Consider the following 19,268-nt stretch of genomic DNA (forward strand, 5'->3'; position numbering starts at 1 on the left):
TATCACCGACTCCTGTCTCCTCACACTGCCGTTGCTGACAACGCCCTTACTCAGAAGGAGAGGAGAGGGCTTTTTGTGAAGCAAAAAAGAAGCAAGGCTTCAAAGAAAGGCTGCTTTCCCCCTTCCTTCCTGGCAGCCAGCCTGGGGGGAGGGGGTCATGAAAATTTTTGAGTTTATAAAGGGGGCCCCATACTTACAAAGGTTGGGAACCACTGCTTTAGACGATAGTTGGGGGTGGAGGGGAGAGGAGCCTGATGGAATGGGAGCTTAAACATACTTTTTAAAAAAACGGTGAGCGAGAAGAAAACTGAGATTTTCCCAAAAGTTGGATTCTGCAGTGCAGTATTACACCCTTACAGAGCTTGGAAAAGTTACTTTTTTGAACTACAACTCCCATCAGCTCAATCCAGTGGCCATGCTGGCTGGGGCTGATGGGAGTTGTAGTTTAAAAAAAGTAACTTTTCCAAGCTCTGCGCCTGCTAATTCTCACATTTCAAAGATGCGTGTTTGCCGTTTTTAAAATAACCTATAATGTCTGAGAACAGAGAGCACCTAGAACACGCAAAAGGAAGGCAGACATACTAGGTAAGGTGACGGTGATCAGGGAATGCACCATGTTGTTAGGAAGGAATCCATAAAACACGGGTAAGCTTGGAAAACGTCCGTGAAACTTCCATTTCCCGGAAAGTTGTATAAAGAAAAAAACCAAACTCCCCCACCCGGCAACTCCCGTTAGCCCCGCTGTTACTTGGAGAGAGGATGCCCCACCCCTGCTTGGTCAAACAGCAACTGACAAATCCCATTCAGATTACTTGAGAATTTGCATGCATGTTGCTTCGTCGAAGGCGGCTTCGGAAGTAAGCGGAGTTGTGCGTGAGCGTAAAGCCGTTTCTTAGCGACAGGGGATCCGCCCGAGAGTTGCTGAGGTCGGGGCAGAACCGCGCGTTGGGAGACGGCGGCTCCGCTCGCAGGCACCTGCTTTTTGTCTCCCCGCTGCAACGCTTTGGTTTCCAAGACCGCTGCGGGTCTGGGAAGATCCCCGCGTGGCACGTGATCGCCATTGGGGAGCCAGTGAGACGCTCCACGGGGCGATCACCTGAAAGTTGCGGGCGCCTCCTCCTCCTCCCACTCCCAGATTGGGGAAAAGAGCTCCGCCACGCTCACTGGCTGGGCCGGCAGTGGCAGCACGGAGCGAGGCGGAGCGGCCAGGAATCTCCCCGAAGAAGCCCTTGGGACGCCGTTGTCGGGGAAGAAAAAAGAAGAGGATTCTTGGGCGCGCCTGGAAGAAACTCGGCCATAAAGCATGGCTTTTGGAAAGAGCCAGAAGGATCCTTTCGGCACAGCCGTGGGTCACCTGATAGGTAAGCGGGGTGCCTGCTGAGCGTCCTGTCGCCTCCTTTGCCCGCCATGGTGGCTGTCCCTGAACTTAGGAGAGCGGAGAACTTGTTTGAAGTGACCGTCCAGTTTTAGAAAGAGAAAGTGGTGGAGCCCATCCTTTGCTTGCAGAAGGGCTCAGGTGGAATCCCCGGCGTCTCCTGGTAGGGCTGCCCTGGAACCCCGGAGAGCCGCTGCCAGTCAGTGTCGACAGTGCTGAGCCAGATGGACCAATAGTTTTACTCGGGACAAGGCAACTTTCGAGGTGGGTGGGTGGCTGTGTTGGAGAGAAAACCTTTTGTCCTCGCTCTTCCGACTTCTAGGAACCTAACCGGTTTCTGGGGCAGTTAGGTGATTTTAAACTACCCTACTTGCAGCCCCTCATTAGATGATAATATATATTACCTGCATCACCAGGGAGTAGGACTAGATGATCTTTCAGGTCCCTTCTGGTTCTACTTTAAATGTAATAAGCTAGCTATGTTGTATTTGGGGATCCTTCTGTACATTTTGGTAAGTGGGGCCTTGGACATCTGCCCCACAGTCCCATTTGATAGCACCATTATCTAGTGTGACACTGGCGAAGCTACTGATGTTCTGTAGCCTCTCCAGGTAATATAAACCCAATAGCTGTACCAGCTACTGTTGCCACTGTAGGGGTTCCAGTGCTCGGTTCTTAATCAATAGTGGTAATTTGTTTACTGTTGGTGTGTCAGCTATTCTCTTCTCACTCACCTACCCAGGATTCTTGTGCTTAAACAGCAGTCCTGTGAGCAGAAGTTAATCAGGCTCATTATATTTATTGATTTATTTGGCTAACTATATCTTGGTTCCAGGAAAAGTGTCACCTGCTGAACTAACTTGTGATTAAGTAAGGCAGAGAAAGGGAAATGCTGGTACCCTTATCTCTGTTTGGAGATCAAAAGTCACTCAAGAAAACTTTAGTCAGCTGCTGAGGATCAAAAGCTCTCCTGGCGTGGCCCTTCTGCATTGGATCCAACAAAGAAATGGGCCACCCAGGTTGCTGTCTATTTCTTTAAAATATTGCTTAACCACCCTTCATCAATAGATTCCAAGCTGGTGTACAGAAGTGTGTGAAATGAACAAGGTGTAAATACAATTTAAAAGTGGTAAATAAGCTTTAACAAAACTACAGCGTGTGTGTACTGCCTTCAAGTCGATTCCGACTTATGGCGACCCTATGAATAGGGTTTTCATGAGGTTGAGAGGCAGTGACTGGCCCAAAGTCACCCAGTGAGCTTCATAGCTGTGGGGATTCGAACCCTAGTCTCCCGGGTCGTAGTCCAACACCTTAACCACTGACCTCAAAGCTAAAGAAACAATCCAACACCATCCCAACAATCATCTACCATTTAAAGTGCCCAGGCAAGTAGGAAGACATTTTAGAATTTCTGATCCCTGCAGGCCCCGACTTTTAGCTTGTGCTGTTCTTGTGCTGTCTGTGACAAATGGAGGCTGGAAAATGTGGCTGGTTCCCTGCGGTTTTTACACAGAGTGCTCTTCCTTGGGACCCCTCCTGCCTTCCCTCTGTCCCTCCCTATTTGGTGTTCCTAATCAAGTGCCTGAACCAAGAGTATGGAGATTTGCCATCTGGGTTAGCTTTTAGATCAGTGGTTCTTAAGCTTTTTTGGATCATGGACCCTTTGAGATGAAAGCTATGGACCCCAAAAAACAAATAAGTACAATTTATTTTACTGCATTGGAAATTTATTTTTGGGCACCTGGTTCATGAACTCTGTGAAGCCCATCCATGGGCCCTCCATGTCCATGTGAACCACAGGTTAAGACCCCCTGCTTTAGAAACTTAAAACTGTTGACTTCTAGTTAAGAGGTCAGGACCCATCTTTTCACTCTCCTCTTGCCACTCATTCATTCATTTGGAACGACTGCAGCCCATGCTCCCTGCTTCCATATTCAAAGTAACAAATGTGTGCATGTTGGAATTCCCCTCTTCGCTCAAAAGTACTGTATATGTTGAACTGGTGGTGGTTAAGCCCTGTGGTTAGGAGTATGACAAGTGTGGTTATTCATCGGGGTGAAGTGAGGTTGGTCAGTTTGGAGCCCCCCACCCAAAAGTTGCCCTTCCCCTTGTTTTACATCAGGGATGGGGAGTCTGTGGCCCTCCAGATGCTGAGGCTGATGGAAGTTGGAGTCCACCAGCATCTGGTGTTCCATGGGTTCCCTGTATTGCATAGTCTCAAGTGAACCAGAGGCAAAGGAGGGGCAGAGCTTCAGTCCTGTTTGGATTTATACAAAGGAGTGTGTTTCAGCAAGGGTAGCTATTCTCACCCCTACATGACAAGCAGTGCTTGCTAAATACTCCCTCCTTACCCAGCAGTTATTAACAAAGGTACAGAAACCAGGTGTTCCTTTGCATCTAGTCACCCTAGTCCAGCTTTTCCCAACCTGGTGCCCTCTGGATGTTTCAGACTACAACTCTCATCAGTCCCAGCCCGATTGTAGCCTAAAACATCTAGAGGGCACCCGGTTGGAGAAGACTGCCCTAGTCCAAAGCACTTGCTTGCTGATATCTAGTAAGTTGCTCTCAAAGCTTCTGTGAACCACTAGTGGGCACCCTGCAATCAACTCAACATTTCCAAGAATTGGAATACTGGAAGTCCATCTAATCTAACTTTCGGAGACCTGCCGAACTTCCTAGGCTTGATTTTTTTCCTGACAAATGCTTATCAGGTCTCCTGTTCCAAATTAAGGAGAGCTAAGCCTCAAGGTAATTCTGGGAAAGGACAGTTTAAATCAAAACTCCTCATCACAGTGATTTGAGATGGCCAAAGGTATATTTCCAGTTTGCTTGTTAGTTGTTTATGGATATTTCCTTGTCTTTACTGGAAAGAAATCTTTGTTTTTGTAGAAAAAGCTACTTTTGGAGCGCTGCAGACAGAAGAATGGGGTCAGTTCATGCACATCTGTGATATCATCAACACGACTGAGGAAGGGTAAGCTGGTTAATATTCTTTATTTTAGAAAGTTGCTTTCCATGGAATGCAGTCTTTCTGATAAGACACCTTCACCTTCAGTGTGAAAAGTCTGGTTTTGTTTGTATTGAAATAAAGACTCCATGCACCCCTGTAAACTTTTTGACCTATCTGGCTTTGTTCTCTGTGCATGGGTAACTTTACAACTCACTCGTCAGGAAAGCCATATGTGAAGACAATGGAGAATTCTAGTTCTATCCAAATTCAAAAAGTAGTTGTTGATACCTTTGCATGGTGGCAACTTCATATTTTTCCAGTAGATATTAGAGTTGCCAGCTTTCAACCTGTTCCTGTAGCTTTGCCTTTAATTGAAACCTGAGCTACAGCATTTAGAGAGTGATCGTGTTTGTCTCCATGCTGTCAAAAGTTTTGTCTGCAAATTCTTGTTAAAGGCACAGCTCCAGTTCTGGTTTAAAAGTTGGCAGCCGTACTGCATGCACATATGTTAGGGAGCTGCAACCAGTTCCAGCTTTCCGACACACGTGCACCTATCATATCCCCAGCTGAAAACACATTTACACATATGCATTACATTTTTGTTGATTTACATATAAATTTAGGTGTACACCTTTAAAACACGAGTCATGAAGTGACCCCAGAGTGCATGGTTTGTGGTTGGATAGTTCAAGCCATGTCATGAAGTTGGTTGGTTTCTGTCATCAGTGAGTTATAACCGTCAGCAACATCTTACATCAAATGATGAGGTACTCTGAACTTTAATGGAAAAAATATGTGAGGCACATAGAAAAACTACAGAACTTAGAGACGGTTATTAGGGCTATAACAATCTTAGGCACATTGGTCAAGACGTGTGCTCAGCTAAAATCAATGAGAATTGTTTCCAGGTAAATGTACTTGGGAGCCAGGGTTAATTCCCAAGGACACAGTATATAAACTAACTTTGAAACTCTGGGCAGAGAACATATTTTCTATATAAGATGAAAGGTGGGAAGGAACAAGTCTGTGAACAAAGTCAAATCTTTTACATGCATCTATTATCTGGAGATGATATTCATTAATCACATTGGTATGCCTTCTCCCTTTCCTTCAAAGAGCTCAAGGCAGCGCTTTATCCTCACAACCCAGATTTGGACAGGCAAACTGGTCCAATGTCACCTACTTTATTATTATTATTATTACTATTATTATTATTCATTGCATTTGTATACCGCCCCATAGCTGAAGCTCTCTTGGCTACACAGGGTCTGAATCCAGCTAACGCCCAGTTCACGCTAGCTGTATAGTCAGGATACCTGTCATGCAGGAATTACAGGGAATTGAGAAGAAAATGTTCAACTTTGTTGCTTGCAAATAAGAGCCATCCTGATTTAATCACCTAATCCCCAAATGCATCCTGACATCCAGTCTTTTAATAAATTATTATTATTATTATTATTATTATTATTATTATTATTAAATTTTATTTATACCCCACCTTTTGGCTAAAGGCCCTCAAGGCGGCCTACAAGGAAAAATACAGGTATAAAAATACTATAAAAGCAATACAATTTACAAAAATTAAATTAAATAACAAATAACATTATAATAACAAATAAAATTAAATAACAAATAACATTATCATTATCAGCACCGCCAAGAAAGAGGAGGTGGTGTTAGCAGGGGCGGCAGCTCCCGAGAGGCAGAAGGGCGGCAGGCATTTGTTACAGCGAAACTGTTTGCTGTTTCAAGGTTGTCTTCCTCTCCATGTCCCCGGGATCGCTCAGCTGCTGCTCCCCAGGCTTCTGTTGCTGCTGCTGGTGATGGTTTATGTCGGGGGGCGGCTGCGGGAGCTCGGGCTCGGGGACCTGGGCCTTGCCTGGAGCAGGAGGAGGAGAAGGACATGGCAGAGGTGGCTGATGCTGAGCAGGAGGCCGCACACAAATTGCTTAAGAACTGCAGCGCTGGCTCAGGCTGACTTTCAAAATAGTCCAGTAATGTCTCTCTAATGGTGGACAAGGCAGTTAAGAAGAGATCTCTTTGCTCCTGGTTCACTTGCAGATTCCAGAAGTCAAGACACTTCAAGGTACATCCAAGGCATCCCTAGCTCTCAGTTCATTACTCTTCAGGGCTGTTGCACACATGACAATTTCCTGTCCGTATCCCGCTTCCCTGTAGGAGAACCATGTGCGTCTCAGGAACCTATTTTCACATATGTGCATTAAGTGGGTGGCAACTTCCTAGGCCATGCAACGTGGCAGAATAGACATCTGTGTGTACGTGTCACACACAACATTGTCTGCTCGGGAGAAAACACTGGATGGGCTTCCAAAGACGTTCAGTCTGATCCCCAATATAGCCTTTGAATCCAGTCTTTTCCTTCCCCATCTCTTTCTCATGTGCGTGAGCACACATGCATGTGCACACACTCTTCTTAAAAGGCATTTCAGTGGCTGTTCTGAAATGAGAACCTTTCGTAAGGGCTTTTTTTAAAAAAAACAAAAACCTGAATGTTCAAGATTTTTTGGGGGGGTGGCTCTGTTTTGTTTTAAAAATTTCCCAGCTTTTCCCTGCCCTTCACATCTCTATGAGCAGTTGTTGTGTATAATAAAGGAAGGGCTATACAACTGCCTCTGTTCTGTTGTAATATTCACATTGAGGGAGCGGAAGTGAGAAAGGGTTAACGAGCCCTCACCTTGTGAAGGAGCAAGCAGGAACAGCCAAGGCAGCTAGCCCTCCAGCTGTTCCCCAGTTCAAAACATGACCTTATTCAAGCCAGTAGCCGACCATATCTGTACAAATGACTTTCCGACACAGAAGTGATATCCACTTAGCTCTGTGGTTATGTGTGAAGTGCTGTGCTATTTTCTCAGTATAGCAGAAAATGCCTCCCCAATGGAACAAAGAAATGATGTAGTTGAAGGCCACTTGCAGCGTTATGACTGTGCGGGTGTAATCCTTGATGCTCACATTTAATTCAGATGGCCAACAAAGGCATCCACTGTTAAGAGAAGGGTCACCAGTGGCAGCAAACCATGCTACTTTAGCATTGTGTTGTAAACCAAAAGGCTCTCTTCCTAGAGAACACCCGGCCCTTGTAGCAGGGAGTCTTTATCTTAAGGCAGGGATGGGGCACCTGTGTACCTCCAGATGTTGTTGGACTACAACTCCCATCATTACTGACCAGTAGCCGCACTGGCTGGGGCCGATGGGAGCTGAACTCTAACAATCGCTGGAGAGCCAAAGTTTCCCCATTCTTGGCTTCTTTTGACTTCTTTTGTAACTAGCATTGGTGGCTGATGCCTCTAGAATAGGGCCCAACCTCTTTCCTAACTCAACCCACCAATCCAAACTTCCTCCTACCTGCTCAACCCCATTTCCGTCCATGGGAGTCCATTCTAATAAGTCACGATAACCTAATGGAACCTCCATGTTAGAGGCATTATACATACGTTGTGTATATCCAAAGCTGGAGACAAAGTAACAGAGGAATGCTATTTCCCTGGTTGTGGGCTTCCTAGAAGCCTTTGGCTGGCTACTGTTGGGGAAAACAGAGTGGGGGACTAGATGGCATCAAGTGATTCCTTTCCTCTAAGACCAAAGACTGTACAATATGGGGTGGGTGTAAGCTCCTATCCTCTCCTTGACCCAACATTTGCTCTTGTAACGCTACATTCTTTTTTTTTAAAACTGCCTATGTAAAAAAAATGTATTCATGTATTTAGAAAACGTATCCCTTGCTTTTACTGTAAAGTTCTCAAAGTGAGGAACAAACCTTTGTATTCCACCCTTTACAAAAATTTATAAATACAGTGTTGGGTATACACGGAAATTGAATATCCACTCCCCCCCACACCCCCATAGTGCAGTTGTTTATCTACTAGCATGCAGAGAAATTACCTAGATTGTTCTGAAGCATCCTATAATTAGACTGGAAGAGAGCCAAAAAGCTGATGTTAACACCCTTAGTCTTGCATAATTTGCCACGGGATTTTTGATAGGCTAATCTAGTGTTATTAGCATTTGGCCGCAGGGAATGTGAGAGACAATTTAGGCAATGGCCTCATCTTTGTTTTTTTATTTTTTAAAAAAAGTTTGATCTGAAGCGAACATGAAAGCAGACGAGAATGCAATAAGATAATCTTCTTTTGATTCTTTGGTTGTGCCATATGATATACTGTAGAAACACTAAGAGGTGGTTTTGCTAAATTTTGCTTATAAATGGAAGTGAAGTGCTGCATGGAGATGAGAGAGAAATGGTGGGTAATTTGGTTGAGGGGGGAACTTCACATGCTACAATACAAACAGAATTGTTTTAACATTTTGTAACCCACCTGAGATATGTGGATGAGGGGTGAGCTAAAAATGCTGTTAAATAAATGAACAAATACCTGCAATTGACTATTGGCTGCAAAAATATGCATGATTCGCTACCTTAAGTAATTTGTGTTTGGGAAATGGTGATCTGTCTACCTTGCTGGCTCCCAACTTTCTGTCACGCTCTAGCATGACCAAGAGACAGAGCCCAGGTCCATTGATTATGTAGATGAAGCAGTGGGGATATGCAGATAGGAGGAGACTCGGTTCACAAAGACTGGGGACGCTGGGAGTCACTAGGTGCAGGGAACGGGGTTAGTTCCCACTGCAGTGCATCTCTGAATAACACCCTTTGACCTTCTCCCATGTAATTCGTTGGGAAAGGGCCATAGCTCAGTGGTGAAGCATTTTTGCATCAGAAAGCCCCAGATTCAGCATCTATGGGTAGGGCTCGGAAGGTCCCCTGCCTGAAACCCTGGAGTGCCGCTGCTGTTCATTGCAGACAACACTGAGCTAGGTAGGCCAATGATCTGACTCAGTACAAGGCAATGTCTTACGTTCCATCTTCTATTTCTACCCCGCCCTTCATCTGTCCTGACCCCATTGTTGTCTTTCATGCTTGTAGGGAAAAGTAAAGCATTGCACTTGGGGACACTATTGAAGTGTGTGCAGAACCTGCCCTCCACTCCAGCCTGTGGGTGACCCGGCCTTCAGTAATAGGGATTCTGAACACCCAACTGTGCACCCCTTGTAGGGTACCTTGTGAAAACCCTCCACACATAGCCTACCTGTCATAAAGATGGTAATTTTGCAGTGCTGAAATATAATGCCTTATTCCAGGTTTATGTGGATTGTCTTCCACTGGTAGTATTCATATCTGCACAACAGCGTCTGCAATGCCTATATTTCTGGTTGGTATTGCTGTACAATAGCATGTTAAATCAGTACCTTTACCTCGTTTTCTGGCTTTTCACCACAGGCCCAAGGATGCAATCAGAGCACTAAGGAAAAGGCTTTCAAAAAACTGCAACCATGTTGAGATTCGTCTTACGCTGTCTGTAAGTATGAGATTCTTGATCCTCATAAAAAGAGCCTCTGCTGTTCTGCTGATGTGAAGGGTAGACATGGGATTTCTCTAGGTCAAGGCCCAAGGAGAAACCTGCTTGAGTAGAAGTGTCCACAACACTTTCCTGACCTGCCAAACATGAACTTCATGGCATGGAGGTGGCCTTTTTCTAAGTCATATTTAGATGAATGTCATCTGGATCTTTGGCTGCGGTTTCTGATCACTACCCTAGCAAACAGAGGTAGATAGTTGCTCACAGTTGGAGCAGCAAAAGTATGACATCTTCCCTTCCACCTCCGAGGGTTGGTGGTGGTGATGGAGCCAAGACAGTGAGGAAGGGAAGGAATTCTGCATACAGTGACATCAGGAGATAAAGCCTTTGGCCATCTTCTAATGCTCCCCCTGGGCATGGCCAGGGGCCACTGTAGGGTCACGATCCCTTCAAAGAAGCGAGCACTGCTTCATTGCTACCTGGGCAGGTCAGTGTCAGGTTGAGAAACTTGTTCAGAACCAGAACCTTCCTCTGTGACACACTTGCTGGAAAGAAAGGGCCTCTCAACCATGGGCAAAGTGCTCATTCCTTACAGCTTGTGGCATCATCATCACAGCCCCCCCCCAGTATGACATTTAACCTGTTGCTCTGGAAATTGCTTCATCTTCTTTTCAAATTAAGCACTAAGACTAAATACTGGCTAGGAAGGGAAAGAGTGGCATTGTATTTAAGATGATGTTGTACCATTGACATTTTTCCTGCATAGTTTTCCATATTTACAGAGTGCCCTAGCAATGTGGCATACCATAAGATGTGATTCAAAATTAGCAACTACAAAATATTTGAGGCAAGTGTTCTGAATTGCACACAAATACTGATGGCTCTGAATTAGACATACTTATGTAGAAGAGGGGTCTTGAGGTAATAGAAGAAAGTTCACTAAAACTATGATGTGGAAGTATTTATTAATGTATTACTGTCTTGTCTCTTCACCACAGTCAAAATGACCAAAGGAATAAAAATGCAGTGTTGGAAAGCATTGGATTAAAATCTTAGTAGCTGCATGAGCCCCTCTTCCTCTTTCTCTCCCCCCTGTACCCCCCTCACACACGCACAGGCTCAGAATCTGCTCCAGAGGTTTGAGGGACTTTCTGCAGCAGATGGGGGGGGTGAACAGGAAGGAAAAATCCCATTGCCCAAGCAGAACTCTATTCATGCAGTTGGATGGAACCCATAGACTAGATATGGATACGTTTTAAATTCAAAAGATACTTTAATTACATTTTAACAATAACTTTTTTGTGTGTTTTATCTAAGTTTTTATCTGCATTTGTTTTAGTTTTTGTATGCCACCTTGAGTCCTATTTTTTGGGAAAAGGCGGGATATAAATTAATAATAATAATAGAGCAAGAAACTATTTTGATGCTGGACGCAAGCTTTAGAGTTCCACAGATTTCACTGTATTGCTTGACGTTCAAGTGGAACAACAACAGGTTGCAGCTTAATTTATTATGGCAAAATGTCCTTCTCTCTCTCTCTCTCTCTCTCTCTCTCTCTCTCTCTCTCTCTCTCTCACACACACACACACACACACGCGCGCGCACACACACACACACACACACACACACACACGCGCACGTTTCTAAGCCAAGTCATATTCTTCCAGCTGTAATCATATCTGCAGTCCTATGTTGAAAAATGAGTTGTGACAGAGGCTTAATTTCATTGGGAATAAAATAAAATATTAGACATCATAAATGTTGTCATAAGAACAATTGTGTGCCCTTCTGGTTGCCCCAACTCAGAAAGGAATAAAAGGGCAACTAAAATGATCAAGGATAGAAATAATTGTTTTGACTTGAAATAAGAGGATTAAACAGCCAGAGCCCTCTGTTGACTAATATAACAGGAGAATGGAGACAGTTTTATGTAATGCAGGTGGCGTGGAAAGGACAAGTAGGGAACAATTGCCCACTTTCAAAATGCAAGAACTCAGGATTATTTACTGAAACTGATAGATAGCAGTTTTACGATGAGCTGAAAGGCAAGCTTATTTCATTGATGGGTCCAGGATGTTGTGAGAAATGGCATGCAATTTCTAAAGAATCAGTGAAATGTTATGAAGAACAGGTATATTGGGAGATGCGAGATTTGGAAGCTGACAGTTTGGCCTGCATGCAACGAACCACTGGTGATAAATAACAGGAGATAGCTGTCCCTATCAGATGTTGGTTATGAGCTCTTGAATGGCCAAAAGAATGTCCAGCTTAGATGTGCCAATGTTCTAACCCAGCATGATGTTGCTTGTGGGTGTTACCTTCCATTGCTGCCAAGACGCTAATCTAGGCCAGTGCTGTCAAATGGTGATACAGGAAAGACAGTTTGGTGCCATATGGGCCAGCCCATTGGCTTAAACCTACATAACAAATGTTTTCAGTGCTTGTAATAAACCAAACTCTGTGACTCCCTTTGTTTTGTTTTCAAATGGCCCACCGATAGTGGCAAAAGTGACTTGGCAGTTCTTTAATTGGACACAGTTACTTCACTTGTCATAGTGTATTATACAACTTTGTGGAATTTGTTTTGCCAGAATGTTATTACTGTACGCTAGGGAGTCATTAGATTAAACAGATGGTTGGCAGTATTTTGTTATGAGTTAAGCTGCATATATCTGAACTTCCCCAAAGTTTTGCGGTTGTTCAAGGTTCGGATTTTTTTCCAGATGTTGCAGAACCTCAATGATGGTTAGGTGGATTGAATCTGGTTCTGAATGAATACCCTTCCCCTTATGTTGTAGTCATATTCCCATTTAACTTAAAAATATTCTCAAAGCATGTACAGTTATGCAAGCAAAGGTTCTGGAGTGGGTTTCTTTCTAGGTTTCATAGAGGTTAACCTATTGTGCTTTTCTCCTCTAGATGTTGTAGCTCTGGATAATCCATACTGATAGAATATGTACATTTAATCTAGTCTGTTAAAGGGGTAAATACATCGTCTGTGATTTGTCATTCTTGTGAAAGTTAACTGAAGTCCACTGAGATTTTGTATCTTATGAGAAAATAGGTATAAACTCCATCTGTAATTCTTTTTCTACTCCATGGTGGCTGGTGCTTCCAAATAACGGGGGGATGCTACAGATTCATCCACTTTGACAAATGTCTCCCCATCAGTGCAGTCCAGCAGGTCAAGATAAAACTGTGGCCAAATATAGAAAAGCTTTTACTCTGGCCAGATTCAATGTTTTGCCATCTGCACTGCTCAATGGTAGGTATAATAGAGTGCCCTATCAAGATTGAGTTTGTCCATATGAAGCATGGGAGGTGGAGACCATTGGACGTGTTCTTTTGAACTGTCCTTTTTACCGAGACCTCCGGCATGTTCTTATTATTCCTATCTTACACAAGCTTTCTGTAAAGTCTGAAGCTGACTACCTCCATCTTTTGTTAGCAGACACTAGCCCAATGGTAGCTAAAGGGTAGCTAAATTTTGCGCAGCGGCCACCACCTGCAGACAGAAGATTTTAGATATGAATCAATTATTTTAATTATTGGTTCCTTTTATATATTTTAGTATTCCTAATTTTATACATTTTATGCCTCCTAATGGTTTTGTTGTAAATCGTATATTGTGTAATTTGTGTATTGTGTTCATACTATGTTGGCTGTTCCATGACCAAAATAAATTCATTCATTCATTCAGGTCAAGATAACACATGATATCACAAAAGAGTCTTTAAGATTGTCAGTTTTATTGTAGCATAATATTCTGTGGACTGGAGCCTTCATAGCATGAACAATCCGTGTGAACTGATGGTAACCTTAGCTCATTCACTGTCTTAACAGCTATGAGGAGTAGAAAACTGATGTAGACTAGGGTATGGTTTGAAGGCACATGAGACCAACACTTTGTTAAAGCTAAGGAGGTGTGGGTCTGGTCAGTATCTGGATGGGAGACTACCTGTGAACTACATTACGTCACCTTCAGTTCCACGATGGAAGAAAGGTGGGATATAAGTGTATGAAAATATAAATGAGAGAAGAAAAAGCAAGATCAGAAAGTCTGATTCTGTGCCATATTTAAGAATTCACATTATTATTCAAGCTTTCATTTGTGTGGAATATGAAGAACTCTGAATATAGGTGCAAACAGGATATGTCTGTTATTCTTCCGGCACAGTAGCAGGTTGCACGGTGTATTCTGTCGTTCAGCAGCTTCTCCTGCTCAGACATGAACGCTTGGCTCTGCTGATTGCCACGCATGCATGAATGAGTGCAATTGCTCACTGCATATGCAGAGTGCTTCCGGTATTTTGTTGAGCAAGTTCATTGCCAACGTAGGTGAGCAGATAATTTAGGTTGATAGGTGACCGACTTTGGTCAGGCATAAGTTAAGTTGCCTTGGTGTGACATACTGGGTTGCAGAGACACCTAAAGTTACCTGAATACATCAGCCATGCTTTTGGCATGTTCCCACCCCTCTGCTCCTTAGTAACTCTGAGTCACTATTATATATATATTAGTTCCTTGGCATTCATGTTTGCATAGCAGAAACAGTTCCTGCTTCCGCTTGGCACGCAGGCTTTGTATCTAGTTGGACTTTTTTTCTTTTCTGTTTATCTTCCCTGGGAGCCGAGCACACTTTGTTCCAGTCACTAAGAATTCATTCTGCAAATATAAACTTAAGATTTCCCCATTGTGTGATGTTTAGGTGGGAGGAAGGCTTCCTCATGTATATGTTCCTGTTATAATAGGAGCTGTAGAGCTTGATAACATCACTGACCGATTCTGTTTGCTCACGGTTGAGAAAATTGGCAGCTAGTTCAGAACAGGAAGCTTTTTCTTCTGCTCCATCCCAGTTCTTTATCTGTGGATCTGTTCAAGAGTCAAAATCAGGACTCTGGAGGCTGTCTAAAAACAAAGGCTGATGTCTGAGGAGACAGTTCTGTGGTGGAGCAAGGCCCAGGAGTAGCAGAGGGCTGAGAGAAGCAGACACAAGGAGCAAAGTCTAGAATGGTAGCCAACAGAATGTTCCAGACAAGGGCTCACCTGACCTGGAGGGATTCTAGCCAGTTAGGAGGCCAGGTTGGAAGCTAGATTGGGGTGACTTTGAGAGAATGTTCAGTATTTCATAGGCCCTCCATGCTGTCTGGCTTATTGAAGTATCTGTCTCTAGAAGTAAACTACTGAAGTTTTAGTCCTGTAGGATCTGAATTACTATCACTCAGGGCTCTTAGTAGTGGTACCATCAGCAGGGCTCCTTCCTACATTGCAAAAAAAGAAAAAAGAGGTACATCAGTGTCAGAAAGCATGTGGATAAACTAGTCCTAAAACAGAGCTGCCCAGTGATTGAAATAAGGACAGGTTCTTCTCTGGTGGTGGTGCCTCCTCTATGAGATTCCTTGCACCTACAGTTAAGTTTTAGGGACCAGGTGAAAATGGGGCGGGGGGTTGCCCATGTTTTTAACACAGTGAAAGCTGTCCTTCCTACTTTTACGCAAGTCCTGTATCCCTTGTGTTTATTTACAATCTAATAATAGCTGTTTTTAAATAAAGGTTTTTATTTCAGTTTTTATATTAAATAACAGCATAAAATAAAACAGCACATTACTGAGCAGTTGTGCAATTCATATCAATATCGGTTACATATTCTGTTGGTCCAACAATGTAGAAGAATAAAAAAATAAAGCGCCTTTATTTTTCAGGTTTCTTGTCTGCCCTTCACCATAAGGTCCGAGGGCAGGTTACAGCAAAATAATATAAAAACAAGAAAAAACCATAAAATTGTTACAACAGTCCAAATAGAACAAGGTAGACTCAACAAAAGAGATGGGTCCCACAGAACAAAATACATGACTCCTGGCCATGCTGGCTAGGCCTGATGGGAGTTGGAATCCATCAGCATCTAGAGGATTCCAGGTCACACACACACACCCACGTATATGAAGATGGATTTATGCATACAGATTACGGAATTGCTTCCTACATGGGCTTTGTTTTACAAGTCCCATATCTCAGACCCAGGATCTGTTTTATACAGTATGGATGAAAGAGCTGCGCAGCTGAAAAAAATATTCCTCATAGACAAAGTGAGAAGGAATATAGCCTTTCATCCCTCAGCCAAGGTAGCTGCTTGGTAGTTAACCTCCTTTAGTACTAATAGACTCTGGGTGTGCCAAACCTGTTTTTTAATGAGATGTTCCTGGCTTCATATGTCAGTAAAACAACCTGCTGGGTTTACTGGAGCCTTAATGGTTCTCTGGACCTTGGCCAGTGGGGTTTCTGTGACAGCTGTGTAGTGGAAACCCAAGCACTAATTGAAGGATCTGGGTGCTGCTGGTCCTCACAAAGAACATCTGCAGGACAGAATCTGCCCACGCAGATCGAATTTCAAGGATCCGGGTATCAGCAGTGCTCTGACTTTCTCAAGAAAGACTGTAAAATCCCCATAATTAATCAGTAGACTAGGTGCAATTACCAGGATTTCTGTTGTTAGGGCACGGGTAGGATTACACCTGAGATCGCCAGTTCACTCCACTCTGAGGAATGTCTGCATATAAAGTGGAGCCCATTGCTGCAAGTATACAAGTGGGCACAATGTCTTCCAATTAGCCACACTATCCTCTTTTCAATGAGCAAAATTTATAGAACCCAAGTCTTTTCCAATTTTTATCTGGATTGAAATTGGTGGGATTTAAGGCCTTATCTGTGCTATACATTTGAAGCAGTACCATATTGCTTTAAACCGTCATGGCTTCCCCCAAAGAATTCTGGGAACTGTAGTTTTTTAAGGGTGCTGAGAGTTGTTAGGAGACCCCTATTCCCCTCACAGAGCTACAATTCTCAGAATAGTATAACAATCAGTCCCTCCCAGAGAACTCTGGGAATTGTAGTTCTAAAGGGACTAGGAATCTCCTAACCACTCTCAGCATCCTTCAGGATTCTTTGGGAGACATATGTGATATGATACTGCTTTAAACGTATAGTGCAGATGCTGCCTAAATTGCTTAATTTGTTAAGCTCAACACCACTCATGGGTTCATTGGGCAGGTTTAGGGTGAGTCATGTGACTGAACACTCACTCTCCCATCTCTGTGTGTGTATATATGTGTGTGTTTGTTTAAAAACCTCCTATACATTAGTTCTATATATATTTTTAATAGGCTGGATTTAATTGTGTTTGCTATGAAATAAATGAATTACTAATTGACAGAGGGGGGGATGCTTCACAGCAGTTGACCAATAGAGCAGGATGACCCCAGGACATTCTGGAATTGCCACCTTCAGTGGAAGCTGTAACCCAGCCAGCATCTGGCAAATCTCCTGACCTCTGCCTTATGGCAAACTACTAGTCCTTCGTAACTCACAAGGTTGCTTCTACGAATCTTGACAGTGCAACCTTAATTGTCTTTTCTTTTGCAATTTCACGTGGGAGCAAAATGCTCTTCCTTCAATGTTTGCCGTGTTTCCCAAGGCTTCAGCAAGTGGGTTTCACACTTATAAACTCTGCTTCCTTCCTGGTTGCTGGAGAAGCTCCATTCCTTTGCACCCTTGGCTTGCCTGGGGCACAGAAACTGCACCATTTTTAAAAAAACTGTGCTGGATGGTGCTGAGGTAGCCTTTATGGTGCTGAAGAAAATTAGACATTCATTTTTTAAAGACCAGTGCTTTTGATCCACTGTAACTGCAGCCAGTTAGTTACCTTCCTATTTTTGACTATGAAATAAACACCTCCCTTTGCTATTCAGCCACCCATGTAGCAGGAGTGGGGAACCTGTGGGCCTCTAGATGTTGTTGTATTCCAACTCTCGTCATCCCTGACTGTCGGCAATGCTTGCAGTTGAATCTCAGTTGAGTCGAGCAACATCTGGAGGGTGCCAGGTGGAGGAAGATAGGTGTAGAGCAGAAGCAGCCAATGTGGTGTCCTCTAGATGTTGTTGGATTACAGTGGTGTCATCATTCCTGTTGGTCAAGCTGGCTGGGGCTGATAAATCTAGTTAACTTTCAGTAGGCTTCTAATACAGCATGCTGTTAATCTGTTTATCCCCTGTAAAAGAGCTTCCATCCCAGGCAGAGGGTCTCTACCATCAGGCAATAAGCCAGTTGCTTGAAACAATTGGTGAACGGCTCTGATGAACATTTACATTTCACTTGAATTTAATGTGGCTCAGATCTGGTGGAAGACCTAATTGCAGTATTGTTCTATAATCAAAATAATTGTTTCCACTAGAAGCAACATTCACCAGTTCATTCATGAATGGCTTTTTAAAAAACTTAATTCAGATTCTCCTTCTAGTTGATGTACCTCATTGAAATCAATGACAGGGTTGCACTGATCTAATTGAGTTCAAGATCCGGCCCATCAACTGCAGCAGTTCTACTTAAAAAGATAGCTGTTCAGCCCTCCCCTGTCTAGAGAAGCTGCACTAATGGGAGATGGGTGCTTAATTCCTTCACGTAAACTGCTGAAGTTGTTTTTACGTACACCAAATCTCTTTGAAGTTCTTTCTGCAGGCGAAGGGGTTAGCTGATTAGCATGTATTTCATGCACACTGGTTTTTAAAAGTACCATTCAAGCCAAGGCTTTTTGGCAGCTGTGGCTTTCTTGGCAGTCAGCCTTCTACCTTTCTTTTCTTTTTCTTTGAGGTTCTGTATCCTGTGACTTTGGTATATTTCCCTGCTATCATTACACCTTCCCCCTCCTAAGATCCTGTGTACACTCAGGAAACCTGCAGTTCCCCAAATTTAAGTGAGGAACACTGCTTTAATTTTTTTTTAAAAAAAACGCTGTTGTTCAGTCATGCCTAAGTGGTTGAAGCATGCATAATTCTCCTTTAGCTCAATTTCTGCTACAATGAATCCACTCTGAAATATTTATTGGCACCTCTATGTAGATTTTTTTCTTCAATGTGGGCACACAGTAGGTAATATTGGTGCTAGTTTTGGGGAACTGCCATAACTGAAGAATCAGACTGTTAATATTTAGTTGGACTTCTAAGATGACACCTGTGTATATGTGTGTGTGTGTGTGTGTGTGTGTGTGATCTATCTAATCTATCTATAAAAGGGCCTCATTTGGACATAATGATCAACTATGTAGTATTGTTATATGAATGAATCCCCCCTCTCTTCTTTCAGTGTAGCCACAAGGAGGAGATCAGAGGCTTTTGCTTCCATTTTTAACTAAACTTTGTTTATTGTAATGTCCAAACCTAGACAAGCTGTAGTTAGTCTCAAGTAGGGTTTAAGGAAAGAAGCCAGCTTCAAACTGTGTGTTACTTTGCTGATTTAAGAGTAACCACAGTTTTGGGTTTGGACATTAGCGAAACCACAGTTAATTGGAAATGGAAGTGAAAGCTTCCAGTCTTCTCCTTGGAAGTCGAGCCAAGGGAGGAGAGGGGAATGCGCAAGCCTTAGTCTCATCTGTGCCATGATAAGCCATAGATCAGCATTATAGTCTAAGCCAGTTCAGTGTAAAGATCATGGTATAGTTATAACAAATATGCAATCTCCATGCAGAAAAATCTAATTTGTAACTGGTCATTGGACCAGGCTCCTTTTGGAATTGGGA

The 19,268-nt window shown here is 43.2% G+C and overlaps 1 protein-coding gene across 2 annotated transcripts in view; it reads left to right on the plus strand.

Annotated features, from left to right (window-relative positions):
* Positions 1 to 727: 727 nt before the first annotated feature.
* The window catches only part of TOM1L1 (target of myb1 like 1 membrane trafficking protein), a 57,354-nt gene continuing 38,813 nt past the window's right edge, over positions 728 to 19,268 (plus strand). The window contains exons 1-3 of one of the 2 annotated variants that reach the window (XM_061615304.1): positions 728 to 1,361; positions 4,265 to 4,349; positions 9,622 to 9,700. In XM_061615304.1, the coding sequence (XP_061471288.1) occupies positions 1,304 to 1,361; positions 4,265 to 4,349; positions 9,622 to 9,700 (222 nt within the window). In that variant the 5' untranslated portion in view covers positions 728 to 1,303. The remainder of the gene's footprint in view (positions 1,362 to 4,264; positions 4,350 to 9,621; positions 9,701 to 19,268) is intronic. The other variant, XM_061615303.1, reaches the window with a different exon arrangement.

The sequence above is a fragment of the Rhineura floridana genome, chromosome 3 (genome assembly GCF_030035675.1).
Source record: "Rhineura floridana isolate rRhiFlo1 chromosome 3, rRhiFlo1.hap2, whole genome shotgun sequence".
NCBI classification, from domain to species: Eukaryota; Metazoa; Chordata; class Lepidosauria; order Squamata; family Rhineuridae; genus Rhineura; species Rhineura floridana.